Source organism: Danio aesculapii, chromosome 9 (genome assembly GCF_903798145.1).
Source record: "Danio aesculapii chromosome 9, fDanAes4.1, whole genome shotgun sequence".
NCBI classification, from domain to species: Eukaryota; Metazoa; Chordata; class Actinopteri; order Cypriniformes; family Danionidae; genus Danio; species Danio aesculapii.
The window spans coordinates 8344691-8365667 of NC_079443.1; the positions used below are offsets into that span (position 1 = coordinate 8344691).

At 36.8% G+C, this 20977-nt stretch overlaps 1 protein-coding gene across 1 annotated transcript in view; it reads left to right on the forward strand.

Moving 5' to 3' along the window:
• The window catches only part of bmpr2b (bone morphogenetic protein receptor, type II b (serine/threonine kinase)), a 161720-nt gene extending 141093 nt beyond the window's left edge, over positions 1–20627 (forward strand). Inside the window, exons 8-13 of the mRNA XM_056464729.1 lie at positions 4934–5094; positions 5248–5395; positions 10120–10256; positions 12358–12530; positions 14143–15455; positions 19358–20627. Coding sequence (XP_056320704.1) covers positions 4934–5094; positions 5248–5395; positions 10120–10256; positions 12358–12530; positions 14143–15455; positions 19358–19650 — 2225 coding nt within the window. The 3' untranslated portion in view covers positions 19651–20627. The remainder of the gene's footprint in view (positions 1–4933; positions 5095–5247; positions 5396–10119; positions 10257–12357; positions 12531–14142; positions 15456–19357) is intronic.
• The last annotated feature ends 350 nt before the right edge of the window (positions 20628–20977 follow it).

Genomic DNA, 20977 nt, shown 5'->3' on the forward strand with positions numbered 1-20977 from the left:
TTCTCTAATCTGCACATCTGGGTCAGACAGACTGTTTTCTGTAACATGAATCAGACGCTATTCATTTTTCATGATGCATCTTTGTGTTTAACAGAACGATGTCGTGTATTTATAAGAATGCCGAGTGTGTAGATGTTACAGATTCACAGCTGGAAGTGTGTAGAGGATTTTTATGTAAAAAAAAAAGATTAAGATGGACAAAATTAAATACTGCCGCACGAAAGTTTTTTACACTTTTTTAATTAGAATTATTTATTTGAGTCTAATTTGAGTTTTATTTTTAAGAAGTCCTTTAAAGTAGACATGATATATTGTTACAGCATGACACGATCTACAATGTAAAGTCAGGATTATAGTTGGCCAGGAGCCACCCTTAAAAACATTCATGATTTGAGGAAATCATTCCTAAGTTTAACCATATATTGACCAAAAACTGTATCATTTGTGTGTATTTTTAGCCCTGTGACTGTGTGAGCAGTTTAAAGCATATAGTATGGAAATATGCAATTTTGGACGCAGCCTGGCATGTTTTCATTTCCTTCCCGTACGTTCTATATACTACTCACTTGCGTACTGCTTTGTAGTATGGAAGTATGCAATTTTTGGATGCAGCCTAACATGTTTATTTCTTTCCCGTAGTCCACGACATGTTCCATCAAAATTGTAACCGCTGACCAATAGAAGCGCAGAATCATGTCCATACACAGGATGTAAAATGGCAAATAAATGAGTGAGGACTGTGCTGCTAGGTGGACATTAAATGGATGAAAGCTTAGTGGAGTTCTGACAACTGACAACAACGCTTTGTATGATGTATCATTGAGGGACTACCATGACAGAATAAAAAGATAAATGTTGGTGATCGATAGCCAGGTGCTTTGGCAGTATTGTATGAATTGAGCAGTTTTATCTAACCAAGACCTTCTAAATCTGAATAGATGAAATTACTTGATACAATAAATAAACAAATTGAATTTCAGTTAGTTAGTTAGTTAGTTAGTTAGTTAATTTTAGTTGTCTTCGTAGGGAAATTTGAAGCATATACACTCACAGAGACATCTCACATTTCATATTTGGCATATATATAAATAAATCATTTAAAAACATGGTACCCCTACTAAATAAATATGCAGTCTACTGGCCATCAACAGTAATATTTTAGATTTATGTAGTGTTTCCAGCATTCAAATTCGCACACGTAAAAGTTTTCTTCTTGCATGTCAAACATGCATGGTTGAGCTTCTGTATATGTTCGTACCTCAACGCCATGGGGTCGTTGCATTTTATTTGGAAATGAAAATCAGAATCCAACGTCAGTCTGATGTCAATGTTTAACATCCAACCTAAAATCAACCAAATATCAGCATCTAATGATGTTACAGTTTGATGTTACGTGGACGTTACCATTGTGACCTCTCTCATACGTTTGGTTGCCATACGTGACGAATAAATGTCAGTATTTGACATCAATATGACGTTGGTTTAAGATGTTAGCTCGGCGTTGGATTATGATCACTTTCCCACACAACCTAAAAATCAACCAAATATCAACGTTATATGATGTCGTTATTGGATGTCAAAATAACGTTGTACTTAGATGCTGGCTAAACATTACATTTTGGTCACCTGACGTTACCACCTAAATCTAACCTTGTGGTTGAGCTTCTGTTTATGTTCCCTGATTGGTATTTTAGATGTGAATAAAAAAGGCTACAAAATACACACTTTTTTGGTTTGTTGTAACCGAATGTTGGGTCAAACATCGACAAACGCAATGTTGAGTCAATTTTTTTCAATTCAATTTAAATGACAGTTTTTAACCCAACAATTGGGGTTGTATATATTCGATCCAACATTGGTTTATAACAACCCAGAATGTTTTTAGAGTGCATAAAGCAACCCAGCAGGCAACGTACGTCAACATGGCGTCAGATTGACGTTGTACCTCAACACCATGGGGTCGTTGCATTTTATTTGGAAATGAAAATCAGGTTGACGTCAGAATCCAACGTCAGTCCGATGTCAATGTTTAACATCCAACCTAAAATCAACCAAATATCAACATCTTTTTTACCAACATTATAATGATGTTACAGTTTGACGTTATGTGGACGTTACCGCTGTGACATCTATCAGACATTTGGTTGCCATACGTGACGAATAAATGTCAGTATTTGGCATCAATATGACGTTGGTTTAAGATGTTGGCTCTGCGGTGGATTATGGTCACTTTCCCACACAACCGAAATATCAACCAAATATTAACGTCATTTGATGTCGTTATTGGATGTCAAAATAACGTTGTACTTAGATGCTGGCTAAACATTGAATTTTGGTCGTCTGATGTCACCACCTAAATCTAACCAAATATTTACATCTTATGATGATGTGTACCTGCTGGTAGATGGTGTCACTACAGTAGATTAAACTGCTTAATTCACATTCACATTTTGGATGTTTTCTCGCTACTAGTCTAAAGGAGTACATGAGATGGAAGCTAAATAGCCTTAAATCTTCTTTATAAAAGGATGATTTTAGCTGCAGTGTCTTGCCTTAAAGGGCTAGCAGCATGAGGTGCTATAAAAGAAAACACTCCCCTAATTTGTATGTCGAGCTCCTTGTGTTTCTCTGGAGCGTCGCCAGAGATCAGCAGACAGTCTGCGGCTCATCATATCTCAAGTTCATTTCCCTTTTAGCTGTCTCATTATCCACTGATCTGAGAGCAGCCGTCCACCGGCTTTCTGCATCTGGAGTTATTATGCGCTGATCTGGGTGCAGTCGTGGTGCATACTGTCTTGCCGCTGCCCTCATTACTAGCTGAACTTTAGAGGCAGACACACAGCGGGTTGAGGATGACAGAGAGAGAGAGAGAGGGGGGGGGGGTATGGGAGTATTCATCCACATATCCTATCCATAGCACATTCGTCTCTTAGCGCCCTCTGCTGGTTGAGTCGTGTAATGATTTGTGAAAACTTCATTCATTCATTTTCCTTCGACTTAGCCCAGGGGTTTTCAGGGGTTGCCACAGAAGAAAGAGCCGCAAACTAATCGGGCATATGTTTTACACAGCGGATGCCCTTCCAGGCACAACCCTATACTAGGAAAGTTTGTGAAAACTTCTCAGAAATAATGTACTGTATGGGTGTTTCCAGTGAAGGAATTTTATTCAGTTTGTAAAGGGGCAGTTATATTGTATACTACTGTTTGGGGCAAGGTTAATATAGTTAATTAAAAGAACAAACATGTTTAGCTTTTTGACTCAATCTAAATATATATTTGTCTTGAAATATATTTTAACTAGGAAAAAAATAGGATGAAGTTTGTATTTTTAATATAAGTTTTTTTAATGTACATGATTGTGAACAGCATAATGGAGTGTTTTAATACACATTCACCTCATTTGCTTGCCTAAATGTATTTTTCAAAGCTGAGTTTCTGACATTATTACTCCATTATTCAGTGTCACACAATAATGCAATACTTTATAGTAAAATGGAGACTAACAAAACTTTGCTGACTCCACATTATGGCAGCATTTGTTTACACAGAATATACAGTACATAACAGTAATGAAATATAGTAGTGAAATATAATTACTTGAATTCTAGTAGGGACTAGGGCTGTGCTATTCGGGGAAAATATCTAATTGTAATTTTTTTAACAGATATTGTGATTTTAATTTGATTTGCGATTTAAATTTGTTGTCAATTTAGGTGCTGGTTGTTATATTTCCTCGTGCTGGCAGCAATTCCGCGACAGCTCCTACAAATGACCTGTTTTGTTTTGGTGTCTGTGACTTTGAAACCAAAATATTCCCATATTACTGATGTGCTGTTTTTCGATGATATTAATTAGTCTATTAATGCTTCTGAAGTGGCAGATGGCATCATCCCACTCATCCGCGGTTTTCTGTTTGTTTGTTTTTATTTTATTGTGGGCGTTCTGCATAGTTCGGTCATGCAATTCTGATTGAGCGGATCGAATGTGTGCTCAATCAATTAGCCTGTAAGACTTGTCACACACAGACGGCAGTCATGCATTTGCTCTGGGCGGGGGAAATTAAATAATACATATATATTTCATATCGCAGCCTCTTGTGATTAGCTAATCGCAACGTTTCAAATTGCGATTCGATTTCAATTGCACAGGCCTAGTAGGTACATATAATTAAATGTAAAATATATACATAAATATAAATCACTTGCTCTAATTGTATGTTAAACTGCAATTTAGTTAATTTATTAGTTTAAGCTGGATTTACCACAACATTATGCAATGTTTGGTAACACTTTAGAAAAACAGTCCATTCGTTAATGCATTTACTAACATTGACTAAGTATGAATAATGTAGTAAAGCATATATTAATCGTAGTTCAACATTAACTAATCCGTTATTAAAATCCAAAGTTGCGCTTGCTTATATTAGTTAATGAACTGTGAGTTAACTAGATAACATTATTTATTTTGAATACAACTAACTAAAACACGACTAACAGTAACAGAGGTGAATAAATACCATAATAAATGTATTATTAATTGTTTATTCATGTTAGTGAATACATTAACTAATGGACCATTATTTTTACGTGTTACCCAGTCTTGATTACAATAAATAAATCCATTAATATTTTAATAAATCAATTAATTTTAATATTTCAATTCAGTATTTCTCCTTGTTTTAAATAGGTAATATTATGAATATCGTGATTAGGATTATTCAATGAGAAGAAGTGTAAATAGATCAGCATTTATTTGAAATATACATCTTTAAAATCAGTTTAAAGATTTCCTGTTGACTAAAAGTATACAGTGTGTACAAAGATATTCAGATTCTTCCACACATGCCTTTAAAAAAGAAGACATCTGTTCGAGTTTGACGCTACAAAACCGTGATATGAAACCACCATTTCCTCACATGAACTTTCCTTCACAGATATATACAAACCTGCCATTTCCCACCGAGATCTAAACAGCCGGAATGTTCTAGTGAAGAACGATGGCACCTGTGTGATCAGCGACTTCGGTCTGTCCATGAAGCTGACTGGAAATCGTCTGGTTAGGCCTGGAGAAGAGGAAAACGCTGCCATCAGTGAGGTCAGAACAAACTGAAGCCGCTGAAATGAGTTTTCTTTTTATTGCACATGACCCATTTATAAGCCATGATGGGGAGTTACTTGTCCACGATTGCTGACTCAAAGCAATGTAAGAGCACTTGTGACCTCGCATCTGCCCTGTTTTGCTGTGTAGGTGGGCACGATCCGCTACATGGCTCCGGAGGTGCTGGAGGGAGCCGTGAACCTCAGGGACTGCGAGTCTGCATTAAAACAGGTGGACATGTACGCCATCGGCCTCATCTACTGGGAGACCTTCATGAGGTGCACTGACCTTTTTCCAGGTGAGGAAATAACAGCAAAGATGCAGATGCGCTGCTGGATAAAGCCTGTAGTAGTAGGCTTTTTTCAGTGTTGTTAAAATTAGGTAGATGTACACTTTAATTGTCTTAATATTTTTCATGTAAGAATTTTCATGTTCTTTTTCATGTTTTTTTTTTTTATTAAAACCACATTATATACATTATATATGTGTTCTGCTACTAGATGTTGCTTTTTTAATGATGATGCCGTGAAAGGTTGTGGAATCATGGGAGTTTACATGAATTTCATATGAATTTACATGATTTATTTCATCCTATTGAATAGAGTTAAATGCTACATTTCTACTTCTGTTTTACAAGTAATAATTTTGTGTTCAGTTAATACAATTTAAAGGCAATAAATAGAACCAATTCAACGTCATAAAAGTGAAATTACTGAACCTACACACAAGAGCCTGATAAAATTCTCATTTAAATGTTTTTAGTATATGTGGTGTGAACCTAGACTGGTCTCCAGGTTCGGTTCGGATACGATTATCATGTTATCGATTCGGTTCAATTGGATATCTCGGTGCATCAAGGTACATTGATGACGGTTTCCATCCACAATTATATTTTTTTCTTATAAACACAAGAATTCTTGAAATAAAATGTTTAAATATATTTATACAGTACAGGGTGAATCAAAAAGAATACCACAACTTTAATTTTACCTGCTCAAAGAAAACCACAAATACTGTAGGTACTCTATGTTACATGGAAGCTATGCAAGCCAGGCTAGAAAATTTAGTATAAAAATAAAAGTACCTTAATATCCAGTGCTAGTTCCAACATCTTTGTGTTGCCTCATTTGAAAATGCTGGGCAAAAATTGTTTGTCTTGTTTTTATTTCAGTAAACCGACCTCGATTGCTAAATTCACTGTTTGATTTTATTGATTACACAAGCTGGATTCACTGGTCAGATGCACTAGGAATGAAGCACAGAGTACACCTGCTGGTTACAAGAGGGCAAATACAAAAAAAACATCAACTATAAACTAAAAATGTCACTGAACAATATATCATTTGAGAATTGATATCGCAATGTGTGTATCTGCAATAGCCACATCGCAGGATCAGATTGGTCTTATTAAACTGGTCTCCCAGTTCGGTTCGGATACAATTTTCATGTCATCGATTCAGTTCAATTGGATATCTCGGTGCATCAAGGTGCATTGATGATGGTTTTCATCCACAATTATATATTTTTCTTTAAAACAAAAGAATTCCTAAATTAAAATGTTTAAATATATTTATATTTATACAGTACAGGGTGATTCAAAAAGAATACCACAACTTTCTGGTTGATGTCACTCGAGTGTCTGGAGTGGGTCATATTGAACATCTGTGAAATTGATTTATACTGAAAAAAATTAATTACCCAAGGTTCCATCACGTTTATTTGATTAAATACAGATTTTCAAAGTTGTGGTATTCTTTTTGAATCACCCTGTATATTATTTGTAATGTAGTTTTGTCTTTTAACACAAGCAGTCAGATATATGAACTACACCTTTAATTTTACCTGCTCAAAAAAAACACTCTTTGAATGTATCAAACAAAATGCAAATACAAATCACAACTTAAATATTATCCCGCTTGCTTTTTGAGCGTTGTCTAGCATGTTCTTACATCCCTATGATTGGTCATTGTGTTCACTCGCTCAACAGAAAAGGCTGCTATTGGCTCTAAAACTGTCAGTGCTGTTCACCGATGAATGACGCGGACACTGAAAACTATGCGGTAACAGTCTATATGGGTGTAATGAAGCACACATTGTGCAGCTATCACAGCTGATCCATGATAGACGCTGTGGACAAAACTCGCTCTACAGACACACTCGTGGATACACAAGTATCACTTTAATAGCGATAGATGAGAGGAAAAGTTACCTTACAAACAGTACATATAAAATAAATGACGTCAGTATGTAATAACTGGTGATGATCTATTAATGAACCAAATTGTCCACAACTGCATGGCGGTGCAGCAAAAGAACAATTCATTTTGACAACCCTATATATATAGGGGTTATTAGGGGTGTCAAAATGAATTGCTGTGTGTAGCTTCATAAAATTGTTACCTCACAATTTTAAAGGCAAAATACAATTGTTACTTAATTAAAAAGAACAATAAATGACACTGCTTTACTAGAAAACATTCCTGACAGTAACAATAATTTACTTTTAATATAATTTCTTTGTATATCTTTGTATTAAATTACTAATTTTTATTTTATTACAGTACATCTTTGACCCATTTTTTTACACTAGAAACATCAGTGCTTACAACTTTTTTATGGCATATGCTGGATAATCCACAGCTATGCTTTTAATGATTGAGAAGAAGGCAAAGAAAAACACCCAATTTGTAGTTCCTCCACCCTATAATAGCATAAAATACATAATACATAACCTTTTATAGTACAAAATAATTTGTAGGTCTCACAAAGAGATTTATGGATCCTGCATACTAGTGGGAACATTGCTCACAGCAGGAGGTAAGAAATCTTTTGAAACCTGACTGTAATTGTCTTGATATTTCGCACTAGAAAAGGATTTATTAGAAAAAGCATTGCTTTCATGATGGCAGCTGCGGTATTTAGGGTCTGTGATTTTTAACTTTTATTAACGAGCGTAACAGCACACTGAAATCCTCACAGAGATTTTTCTTCCTTGCAAAAAATGACATTGTTGAGATACATACTGCTTGATGTTAAGATTATTATTATTATGTCTAAGACAATTATAGGTAATAACTATCTTGAAAACTAGGAATGCTACAATTCTGGAAGCTATAGAAGCTAGGCTAGCAAATTTAAGTATAAAAATAAAACAATCAAAGAAATCTAGTGCTAGATTTAGCAACTTTGGGGTGCCTCATTTGAAAATGCTGGGCAAAAATAGTTTTGTTTTTATTCCACTACACTGACTTCTATTGCTAAATTTACTGTTTGATTTGATTGATTACACGAGCTGGATTTACTGGTCAGATGCACTAGGAACGTAGCACACTGAGAACACCTGCTGGTTATAAGGGGGTAAATACAAAAAAACAATAACAATAAACTAAAAATAAACATTGTTTGCTGATGTGGACACAAATATGGTTATTGTCATAAGATTAGATGATCTATTTTTTAATTATTTATAAAATGATAGCCATATTATTTTGCATTTAATTGTTCAATTTTTGTATTTTGAATACTGTTAGACCTTCCAGAAAACCATGAAGCACTGTTTATTTGACCTTTTTTGCTCTGTTTTATTCCTAAATGCTTGTAATTTATTCTATTTTATGCAGATGGAATGCATAGAAAAAGACTTGATCCTCCCATTCGATCTAAATTAATGAAATCTCGTGATATATGTATAATCGCAGCAAAACAGAATATGTCTGATTTTTCCAATATGGTACAGCCCTAGTTGTTATTATATTTAAATTTATTGTTATCATTCTAGGTGTAAATAGCCCTTTAAAGGGGTCGAATTATACATTTTCAACATTTTCCTTTATATTTGAAGTGTTTCATGCTGTCTGTGCATATATAATATCCATAAAAGTTTTAAACACTGAAGTGTAAAACCCAAAGAGATATTCTTTATAAAAGTTACAACTCATCCACGTCGACCTAAACACCTTGTTCAAGCATGCTACCACATCTAAACCTACATCAGTCAATGAGAAGATTGTTAAAACATGTACATCCATTAAAGTGTATGCAAATAATAAAAGGCATAACTCGTTCTAGTATTGTTGATGCAGCTGCTTAAGGTATTCAGCCAATCACAATCAGAGCACACACAACGCTTTTCAGAATGATGAGGTTTGTAAAAATCGATGGGTTTTAAGGCAAGCCAAGTTTATTTATATAGCACTTTTCATACACAATGGTAATACAAAGTGCTTTACATATAAATAAATAAAAAAACAAGTATAAAAGATAAAAACAAGAAATAAATGATTAAAAAATGTGTTGAAACGAGCAGGGCAGAAACGAGTTACAACAATTTATGAAAAATATATGTTTATTTAAACTTTAAACTATGTTAACACATTGCATTATGCACCAAATGTACTCAATAATGTTTTTAGCAACCTCATTTGTCCTCTTTAACAATTAAACATCATGCTTTTAAATAAACACTACACGTTATTTGGAAATATGCTCATTTTACTACTCCCTTAGAGTTAAACAATTGAGTTTTACAACTTTTGAATTCATTTATCCAGTCTCCAGGTCTGGTGGAAGCACTTTTAGCCTAGCTTAGCTTAGTTTAGCTTAGCTTAGCATAAATCATTGTTTATTGTTTATAACTAGACTCCTCTGTCATTACTTTGTGTCCTAAAACTGGCAAAAACTGAAATCTTCCTATTTTCTCAGCTGATATGTCAAGGAACTATACACTAGTTAGATGCTAATGGTCTAATCTAATTCAATGATTTATGCTGAGCTAAGCTAAAAGTGCTCCCACCAGACCCGGAGATTGGCCGAATGAATCGGTTGAACTGTTAGACTTTAAGGGGACTTTAATTAAGTCTATTCCCAACCCAAAAAGTGTAGTGCCCCTTTAACCACTAGGCTGCACCACTAGGTCACAGCTAAGTCCTGTTCATTATGTTAATGCAAAAGTGAGGCAGTAATTGTAGTGCATGGCGGCATGTGGAGGTCTCCTTACTGACTGACTTTCCTTTGTTTCTGAAGGAGAGGCAGTGCCAGAATACCAGATGGCCTTCCAGGCCGAGGCGGGAAACCACCCGTCCTTTGAGGACATGCAGGTGTTGGTGTCCAGAGAGAAACAGAGACCCAAGTTCCCAGAAGCCTGGAAGGAGAACAGCCTGGTGAGCCAATGAGACGATCACATTCTGCTCAGTCAGATTATTGCTGCAGGATCAGCTGACACATCATTAGAGAAGCACTAACTGTTATAGTCAACCATTTTGAACCTTTTAAAACTGGATTTTGCTTGCCAAAGTGCATCTATTATTTAGTGTTAAGACGACAAGAATCACTGTTAATAGTGCTTATACTTCTGATTCGAACAGACCTTTAAGTCTGCACATGAAAATAATTTGACATCAGGCTGAGAGAGTCTCATAAAGAAGTCACAACTAATTACCAGATTGTTTTTATTATTATTATTATTATTATTATTATTATTATTATTATTATTATTATTATTATTATTATATGCAAGAGGTACACAAATTGGGATCACATACAAAGAAATCAAAACAACAAATCGAAACAAAAAACAACAGCTATACAGTCAGGTACTGGCAGACTGTGTGTTCGTGTGCGTGTTTGTGTGTGCATGTAAAGGTAACTGGGTGGACAGGTCAGAGTACATACATAAGAGAGAAGAAAAAAAAAAAAAAAAAAAAAAATTATATATATATATATAAACAACATGCATAACAGTCAATAAATGAAGCAAATAACATATAAATAAATAACACAGATAGAAAGAAACCAATCAGTGTTAAGGAGTGGCAACAATGATAGTAATGTAATTATAGTAATAATGACAGTAAAAAAAAGCAACTGTAATAACTCCGACAACAACAATAATAAGAATAATAATAATTACAAGTACTACACCAACTACTACTACTACAACATCTACTACTTCTACTACTACTTATAATACAACTACCACTACTAATACTACTACCACCACAATGACTACTACTACTATAATGTATTAGATTGGTTTTTAAAAACCATGTTTAAAAGCTGTGTACAGACAAGTTTCTGTTCTATTATCGGCTTATTAAGGGGAACTGAAAAAAATCAAACATGCTGATCTTTTATTTGGGACATCATGAACAGAAACACAGTGCCGCGGAAGATTCTGTTTGAAGGCTATTCCATGATTAGCAATGCAGTTTTTATGAATAATAATAATAATAATATTATTATATATAATAATAATAATAATAATAATAATAATAATAATAATAATAATAATAATAATAATATTATCATTATCATTATTATTATTATTATTATTATTATTATTATTATTATTATTATTATTATTATTATATAAACAAACAAATAAATACAATTCAAATTATATTAATAATTTATTACAAATATATTTACCTTTTTTAGATTTGTAGAATATTCATCTGGGTAATATGTTTATTTAAATGACCATATGTGACCAACTGCAAAACCTGTCATAAGTGTCATTTTTTGGAAAACAATAATCATTTATTATCTGAAATCTGAATAAATAAGCTTGCCATTGATGTATCCTTTTGTTAGGATATGATAAGAAATGACAACTATTTTAATCTGAGGGTTCAAAATAATCTAAGTGATAAGAGTTTATTTTGGACAACTTTAACTTGCCTTCATAGTTGTCCAAATTATTGTCAATGTCATTGTATCATACTAATAAAAAAAATTAAATCTTGGATATTTTGTAAAAATTACAAAATATCCTCATGGAACATGATCTTTATCCTAATGATTTTGGCATAAAAGAAAAAATTATAATGTTGGCCCATACAGTATATTTTTGCCTATTGTCATTCATTCATTCGTTTTCTGTTCTGCTTAGTCCCTCTATTAATCAGGGGTCGCCACAGCGGAATGAACCGCCAACTTATTCAGCATACTGTATGTTTTACGCAGTGGATGCCCTTCCAGCTGCAACCCATCACTGGGAAACACCCAAACAGTCTCATTCACACACATACACAACGGACAATTTAGCCTACCTAAATCACATATAGCACATGTCTTTGTGCTCAAAATGAAAATGGGATCATTTTTGGGCCATATCACCCAGCACTATAGGCTGATGGCCTGAATCCTGCTTGATGCAGTGCAGAACACCTTAGTTTTCACTTAAAGCAACCATCTAAAACATGTTATAATAATATATGGCATGCCTGCTTTAACACATCGCTCTTCACTCTTCTCTTCCAGGCTGTGCGCTCTCTAAAGGAGACTATGGAGGATTGCTGGGATCAGGATGCAGAGGCTCGTCTGACAGCGCAGTGTGCAGAGGAGCGGATGGCAGAACTGCTGCTGATTTGGGAAAGGAACAAACCTGTCAGTCCCACCATCAATCCCATGAGCACAGCACTGCAGAACGAGAGGTCTGATCAATGCTCTCACTATGTTTATTATATGAATAGTCCTTGGTTGAGCATTTTGTATTATTAATATATATTTTATATTTTGTGCCGGATATTGGTACTATTATATTTTTTGCCAGATTGTTGTGCAACCCTGTAAACATGGAAAGCAAATACCTTTTATTTAAAAAGAAATCACATTTTAAATCACTTTTTTTAAATCAGAAAAATACCAATCGGCAATATGCACAGCAAGTGTTTTTTAGCCAACAGTAAACTTTTGGTGAAAGCTTAATGTGACTATTTTAAATTCTATAAGGTTCCATTTACAGCATCGACATCATAATGGAATTAAAACACATCAGTTAAATAAACACAAACATTCGTTAAGTAGTTCAAGACACTTTATTGAAAATGCTGGGGTAAAATACATTTCCATATTTTATAGAAATGGCAGGGAAAAACTGAATTTAATGCAGTGCTTCTTGTCCAGTCTGAGACCCTTTTTATATTGTATATCAATTAGGCAGTGAAGATCATTGTTTTTTTAAAGAAAACTGATCTTAAACGTGGCGATTTAGTAACAGAAAGACGTTGAGCTGGCTGTCTGAAAACTAAAAGTCTGTGTGCATATAGCCCATAAAATTAGAAATCATGTACTGTTAACCGTCTGGGGTCTGAGGGTGTTTTAGGGGCCTGAAGAAGTTCTGATGCGCCTTGACATACGTGCTTTTTTCAGTTACTTATAAACATATAAGTGGTCATAGTCTTAAGCCTGGTTTATACTCGATGCGTCCGCTAGTTTGCTTGAGTGTGTGCGGCAAATGTGACGTCATCGCTGTGTTTGCGGAGGTTTGCTTTGGGTGCGCGCAACATGATTTTGGCTGGCGGAGCACTTGATTTTTTTTGAGACTCGAGCAAAAAATGCTTGCGACGCCGCGTTTGATTCGAGTTTAATATAAAACACTTTGAAGAGATTTTATCTGAAACAGGTACGACTGTAAAGACACCTTTATGATCCGTGATCATAGAGATAACTAGATGATCAATAATTCTTGGCTAGAAATTGTTGGCAGTTTCTTTTGACCGCCCCCCTGTTGTTTTAAAGAATATCACAACGGCGAATGCAGCAAGTGTAAAAAGCCTCGTCCGTTTTGTGAGGTGCGTGCGCAGTCAGTGGAGGTGCGCGATGCAGTGCCAGGCGAAAGTATAAATCCAGCTTAATGCCACTGTAAACAGCACAAACTGGGCTACAATCATATGTTAGTAACATTCATGTACATGATTGTGTTTTTGAGAAAGAAATGTTTACGCATAGTTAGTGTAAAACTACAATTTTGAAGTCACTGAATAACTCAAATAATATTTGTTCACAAGACTTTTAAGAACTGGATCTTGTAGCTTTTGCCTCAAAATCATCTTGTTTACTTGATTACAGAAAACAATGCATTGATTTAAATATGTGTGTGTAAATTAGTAGAATAATTTAATATAATCTAGTAATTACAAAACAATCCTCAAGAGGATTCTGATCACCCTGTCGGGCTTGATTTTTGCAATAATGACCTGTACATTATCTTATACATCCAACACCTTTAATTAAATGAACCATCTGTTATCTCCATAATCGCAGGAATCTGACCCACAGCCGCCGGGCACCTAAAATGGGCTCTTACCCAGATTACTCTTCATCCTCTTACATTGAGGATCATGAGGGCATGGTGAAGAACCTCCCAGGCGACGTCTCCACATCTGGCACCTCCTCTGTGGGTGGCGTTGGCGTGAGTGGCATCAGTGGGGGCGTTGCAGCGACCGGAGAGAAGAACAGAAACTCCATCAACTACGAAAGACAGCAAGCTCAGGCGCAAGCTCGACTGCCCAGTCCTGAAACCAGCGGCACAAGTTTGTCCACCACCACCACCACAACAGGCCTCACGCCCAGTACCATCATGACCACCATCTCCGAATCGGGCCACTCGGAGGACACAGGAGCCGGAGGAAGCGTACCGGTGTGCCTTCAACTCACAGAGGAAGATCTGGAGACCACCAAACTGGACCCCAAAGAGGTGGACAAGAACCTGAAAGAAAGTTCTGATGAGAATCTGATGGAGCACTCACAGAAGCAGTTCAGCGCCCCTGATCCTCTCAGCTCAGGCAGCACCAGTCTTTTATACCCACTGATTAAACTCGCAGCAGAAGTGACCGGAGGATCTGCAAGCAGTGGACAAGCAGATTTCGGGGTGGGCAACAGTGGAATGAGCGACACTCCCACAGCCATGTTTCCTCTCCCCAAACAGCAGAATCTCCCCAAGAGGCCCACTAGCTTACCACTCAACACCAAAAATCCTGGAAGGGAGTCCTCGACGTCTCGGTTGAAGTTCGGGAAGCACAAGTCCAACCTGAAGCAGGTGGAGACGGGTGTAGCCAAGATGAACACTGTGGTGGCCGTCGAGCCACACTTGGCCACCGTCACCAACAATGGACCCAGTGTGCGCAGTGGTGCTGGAGTGGTCGTGGTAAATGGATATGGAGTGGGCAATGGTGCCAGCTCATCTGATGCGTTTGGAAACACGAACCCCGCCGGGCCACAGGGTGAAGGTGGTGCTCCTCTGCTGCAGAGCCAGCTGAGCGGAGAGGACAGCCGACTTAACATTAACATCAACTCCAGCCCTGATGAACATGAGCCCCTGCTGAGGAGAGAGCAGCCGGCGGCTCGGGATCACTCCGGTCGCACCAACTCCAATAACAACAACAGCAACATTCACAACACTGCCACGGTTTGTGCGCTCACTGCTGAAGACGCCCAGATGGAGGCTTTAACCTGCCTATCGGGGGCACCAGATGGACGGGATAATGGGGTTCCAATGAGACCACCTAAACCCAGGAGACCTGAGCGGCCAAACTCACTGGACCTGTCGGCCTCTTCCCAGGATTCCTCTCTTTTGGGTGAGACCTACTTTTAACTTGGCTGTGGAATCACTTGGTGTTGCAGTGCAAAGGCATAGGTATATACAAATTCTGCTCTACAAAGGTTGTAGTGTCACAATTTTTGAATAAGATTAATGCTTTCATTCAGTAAATATGCCCCAATATACTGGCTGTAAAGATCTGTGAAGTTTAAAATATCTGAGCAGGAGTTTACTTTTAACAAACATCCCAACGAAGGCCAAACTGTTGAGAAAGGCATTTCAATGAGTATATAAATATGTGATGTTTGTTTTATTATCCATGACAATTGTTTGGTTATTAACAAACAAAAAATAAGCCAGACATTTTCTCTGTTCTCTCATTATCATTTAACACTTAAATATAGCTGCAATTACCACATACTGTATACTCATTGGGCCCTATCATACACCCTGCGCAATAAGGCGCGAGACGTTTTTGGCACAATTTGTTGCTATTTTAAGTCTAGCACAAGCCTAATTTTCACGTTTGGTGCCACATTGTTTAAATAGCAAATCTATTTGCCCCACTATGTGGACTCATGGGTGTTCCGGTCTAAAAAGGAGGTGTGTTGAGGCACATTGTTGGCTCGTTGCTATTTTTAAGAATGGAAATAGACTGCGCCATTGACCAACTAAAACCTGGTCCAAAGTCCAGCAAAGAGCACGTTACTTTTTCACCTATGCAGGTCCCAAATGCGTACACATTGCTTAATACACACAGGATGTACAGCAATACACATATATCTTCACATTTGAAAAAAATTAAAGGATTAAAATGTTACAAAATTATTATTTTGTACATAAATATAAAAACCACTACCTCCATGACTTCTTTATCTCGGGCAGTATTTTTCAGTTTATTCATGACAGTTTGCATTCGTATTAGATTTGTTTAGATTTCGATTTTTTTAAGTTGTCCACTTGTCGGGTTTTAGAGACGTATGCATCACCATATGGGGCATAAGAATAGGAAGTGTATTTGGATACAACTTAGTGTTTTGACCACACTTCCTTATTATTGTTCATTTTTTAATTTGCTGAACTGAATTTAGAAATAGTTTTGAAACAAAGCTTTGTGCTTAACAAAACGAAATTAAATATGTAGGCAAATGCATGTCGTCAGCGGAGTGCGTACAACACCGTTTCCTTATCCATGAAAGGAGTAGAGTAAAAGCAAATTAAAGAGAAGGTAAAGAGGCTGAATGGAGGAGGCTTGTTCTTTATTCTCATGCTGCAGATGGTCTGTTTAACTGTTTTCTCGCTAGTGAAGCCTTCAGTTTTTCCACTTACAAAGTCCGCTATGGAAATAGCAAATGCGCCATGGTGGGACGCAACTGACTCTTAAAGGGAATGTGAGATGAGTCTCTGATCGGTTTAATTCATGTTATACTCAAAACACACCCATAACTTATTAAGAGAATAAGCACAACCCTGTTAAACCATGCGTCAGACATTCCCTTAATGCTTATGCGCCGTTTGCTTTAGACTAGCCTAGATCGTTAAAATAGAGCCCTGCGTCTTTATCTTATTTTGTGGTTTTGGTGATTGTCAAATGTTTATAATATGCACCCAAATTTAAGCAATATTCAGCATATTTGTGGTGACTCCATATTCAGTATGGTTGCATTGTCTGACAACAAAAAAGCACAACTATGTAAATAAGAATTATTTAATACTTTTTTGCCTAAAATCTGGCTGTTATTTTGTGTATAATCTTAATCATAGATTCTCCGACTATCCAAGACTGGTCTTAAAGTTTAAACGACAATGAGAAAAGTGCACTGCTGCACCATAGTTTTACCTTGATTTTACTTTTGTTGCTTTTGTGGAACCGTGCTTCACCAGACTTGAACCTGAGTGCTATGCGTCACAAGCAACCAGAAAAGTGGTCTATATGGAGATATATAGGTGCGGGAAATGTATTTGAGTACAACTTATAGTATATACACCATATAGTTGTTTTGTGGTATTTATTTGTTGTTGTGTAAAGAACTGCATGAAAATGACCCTTTATTTGTTGATAATATGCCCCCTTTAAATATAATTCGAGAGTTTACACTTAGATATTGCTTGACGCTATTAGCAAGTTTGGCATGCTGCCCCAGGAGAGAACCCTGAGCTCGGAGATACAGTAATTAAGCCCAGGGATCCCGCCTGGTTAATTAGCATGTACTGTAAGGAGGTTCGAGATCAGGTAGGTCTCAAGAGCTCCCCCTGGTAAAGAAGGAAAAGGAGGAGATGGGTAAAATCTAAATAGAATACATGACCAGCCGGAAGTGCGATATGCACATTAATATAGCAGCATTTTTATGACATTGGATAACAATAATTCAGATTTTTACAGTACTGTGGCAGTTGGGTTAAGGGTTAGGGATGTTAAAAAATACAATTTATTGGGTAATTTAATCAATAACATAAATAATACTCAGTACAACTACTGTTTTTACATTACTGTGATGGTTGGTTTTAGTGTTGGGAGTAGACGTTAACAAAATACAATTAATGGTAAATTAAATAAATACTATCAATGAATTTTGTTAATTTCCAGCCCCAGCCATATCTGATCTGGCAACAATCGGAGATGAGATGGAAGGGGGGATTCTTCCAAAACGAACAAAAGACAGAAGGGTGAAATCGGTCTATTTTTGTAGGCTTGGATCAATCTGATTGGATTGTTACTGATTACGGATGAGGGACCAGCCGCGCTCAATCATATCACGTGCACCTCTTGAAATTAAGCTGCGGTCACACTGGGCTTTTCCTCCCATAGACTTCCATTTATACGCACACGAATCAAACCGGAAACGCAGGGTCATGCGTTAAGTTTCACAGTTCGCTGCGGTGCAAAGTTCAAGCTTGGTGAACTCTGACCTGCGAAATCGCATCACTTGACTGCGTGAGACCCATCGAGGACCAAAACATGACCTCTATGGACAGAAATTTAAAACATAGAGCAATCGTGCGCTTTTTTTAATGTCTAATCATCTTGTTTAATCCTGCCCCTTTTCGCAGCACTGCACGACAGAATTTCACACACACAAACTTCAAAACTGCAGTAAAACATTTGTTTAAGTATGTTTTTGTGGATTCACAAAAATGTAGGCTGAAGTATTTCCAGTGAGCCCGTGTTGCAAGATCTTATTTTAGAGAAGGCTGTATTTTCAGTCCAGTCTTAAGTAAGTCACTTCTAGCCGACCTGTTATGACCTTAAGACCTGTTATGAGATTTAAGACTGACTCAAACCATCCTTGATGAACGGCATCCTCATGAGCAGGGTGGAGGAGCTGGTGTGCGTGTCAGCCTAACTACAAACAATAACCACCCAAAAGAGGACGCCAGTCTATGTTTTCCCATCTGAGCTCACTATATCCTGCTTTGCTAAACGCTAAATGTTTCGTAGAAAAGGGGACGAGTGGCCGGTCATGCTCTCTCTGTCCCGCTCTCCTGCTTTTTGTGGTGGAGGATTTATATGTGGAGAAGGAAGGAAATTCCACTGCATTGATAAGAATCCTGAAACCGTTTAGCCTCAGTTGGCAGCGGCGATAAAGAGTGTAATGACGCTTGTTAGCTAGAACCTGAAGGAGACACTAAACAGGAAGATGAAAAAACAAAGACAGTCATGCTGCCCACGTGTTTACATTCCGCATGCGGACCCGAGAGGAGATCTGAACCGATCGAACCTGATGATTCAGACTCGAGCGCATGCTGAGAGAACTAGTGTGGGAAAGGTCAACCACAAATTTGAGTGTGCTGAAATACTACTCTTTGGGCGGGTTGTTTGGAGCAGCTCCGCTAGTATTCCCGATTGGCACATTGCAACACGCACAACTGTTTCTCATTGTCATGGAAGACTGTAATCAAGGATGTTTTTTAAAATGTGACCTTCTTTTTCTGTTTTAGATGAGGCCGTGTCGCAGGAGGGAAAAGCCGGATCAGCTGAGAAGATTAAAAAGCGCGTGAAGACACCTTATTCGTTGAAGAGATGGCGTCCTTCTACGTGGGTCGTCTCTACTGATACACTAGACGGAGAGGTGAACAACAACGGGCACAGCCAGCAGACGACGATGGCAGTAAGTGGAGGCGGTCACCCAAGCGCTGGCCAATCAAAATCCAGCATCGCTGTGTTTCTGGTTGGCGGCGGAACTGCGACTGCCACTCTGACCTCCGACCCTCCAGATATGACCTGCCTGTGAACTCGCCTGAGGATGAGCCCAGACTTTTTTGTCTATGCTTTTGTGCTCTGATGGATAGAAATACGAGAAAAAAAAAACACTTTTGGAAAGCAGACTCTTGAAGGGACGTAAATTGGCAAGCACTTAATGTTGTCGGACTTGTTTTGAAGAAATCGCTTTAAACCGAACCCAGCTATGCAGCAACATTGGCATAAAATGCTTCCATTTGTTTTGGTTCTTTCTTTTCTCAATCAAGTCTGGTTGTTCTATTATTTGTTGCACTTTTATTTTGTACGTAATCTTAATCATAGATCCTCCGACCATCCAAGACTGGTCTTAAAACGTAAACGACAATGTGTTGATTTAACAATCATAATAGATCGGACGAAATCGAAATCATGTCTATCTATGAAAGAAAAGGCATCTGAGATGAAGTGGTCTTTAAGACTAGCATCTGTTGACTCCATCTCTAATACCTTTTTAATCCACAGTACCTTCATATGTTTTATATTTGTTGTACCTATCTGTGTACTCAGTTTTTTTTTGTATCATATTTTGAAATGTGCAATAGACTTTAGCTTTGAGGTGCTCCATATGACAATTTCATTTTGCTTTGCAAAATTTGCCGCATTTGATTTTTTTTTGTTTTCTTTAGTTTTATATTTCCAAGCGCTGCACTTAACAGTGTAAATCCTGTGTCCAATTGACCATCCTGACTGCATTCGCGAAATGTCGTAAAAACGATAATCCCACACCTTAAATTAGGGTCTTCCATCCGTTACATGTTTGTTTTCAAACAAAAAAGGAAAACTACGTTTCTTTGGTTTTTCTTTTGCTCTCAAAAAAAAAAAAAGACATTTTGGTTTGATTTTTGTTTTTTGGTTTAGGGTAGAAAAATAGATGAACGACTTTAAAATTCATTATACACATGTAGGCAGTGCTGAAACGCCCTTTTTCCTCTGATTGGTCAACCAAATCAAAGCTCACCCTCAAAATAATAGTGCTATATATATATATATATATATATATATATATATATATATATATATATATATATATATATATATATATATATATATATATATATATATATAAACAATAAAGATAGGAGGAAATAAAAAAAACAAATGGTACCCTTTGTTATAGTCCCAGGGCCCAATGTGTTCTTAATATGGTCCTGCAAACTATTAAAAACTATTAATAAATTATTATTATTAGCCTATTATTATTATTATTATTATTATTATTATTATTATTATTATTATTATTATTATTATTAGGGACCAAGGACTGGAACGGTGCGGTGCGTAGGCCCTATTGGAATTGCTCCATTTCATCTTCTTCTTCT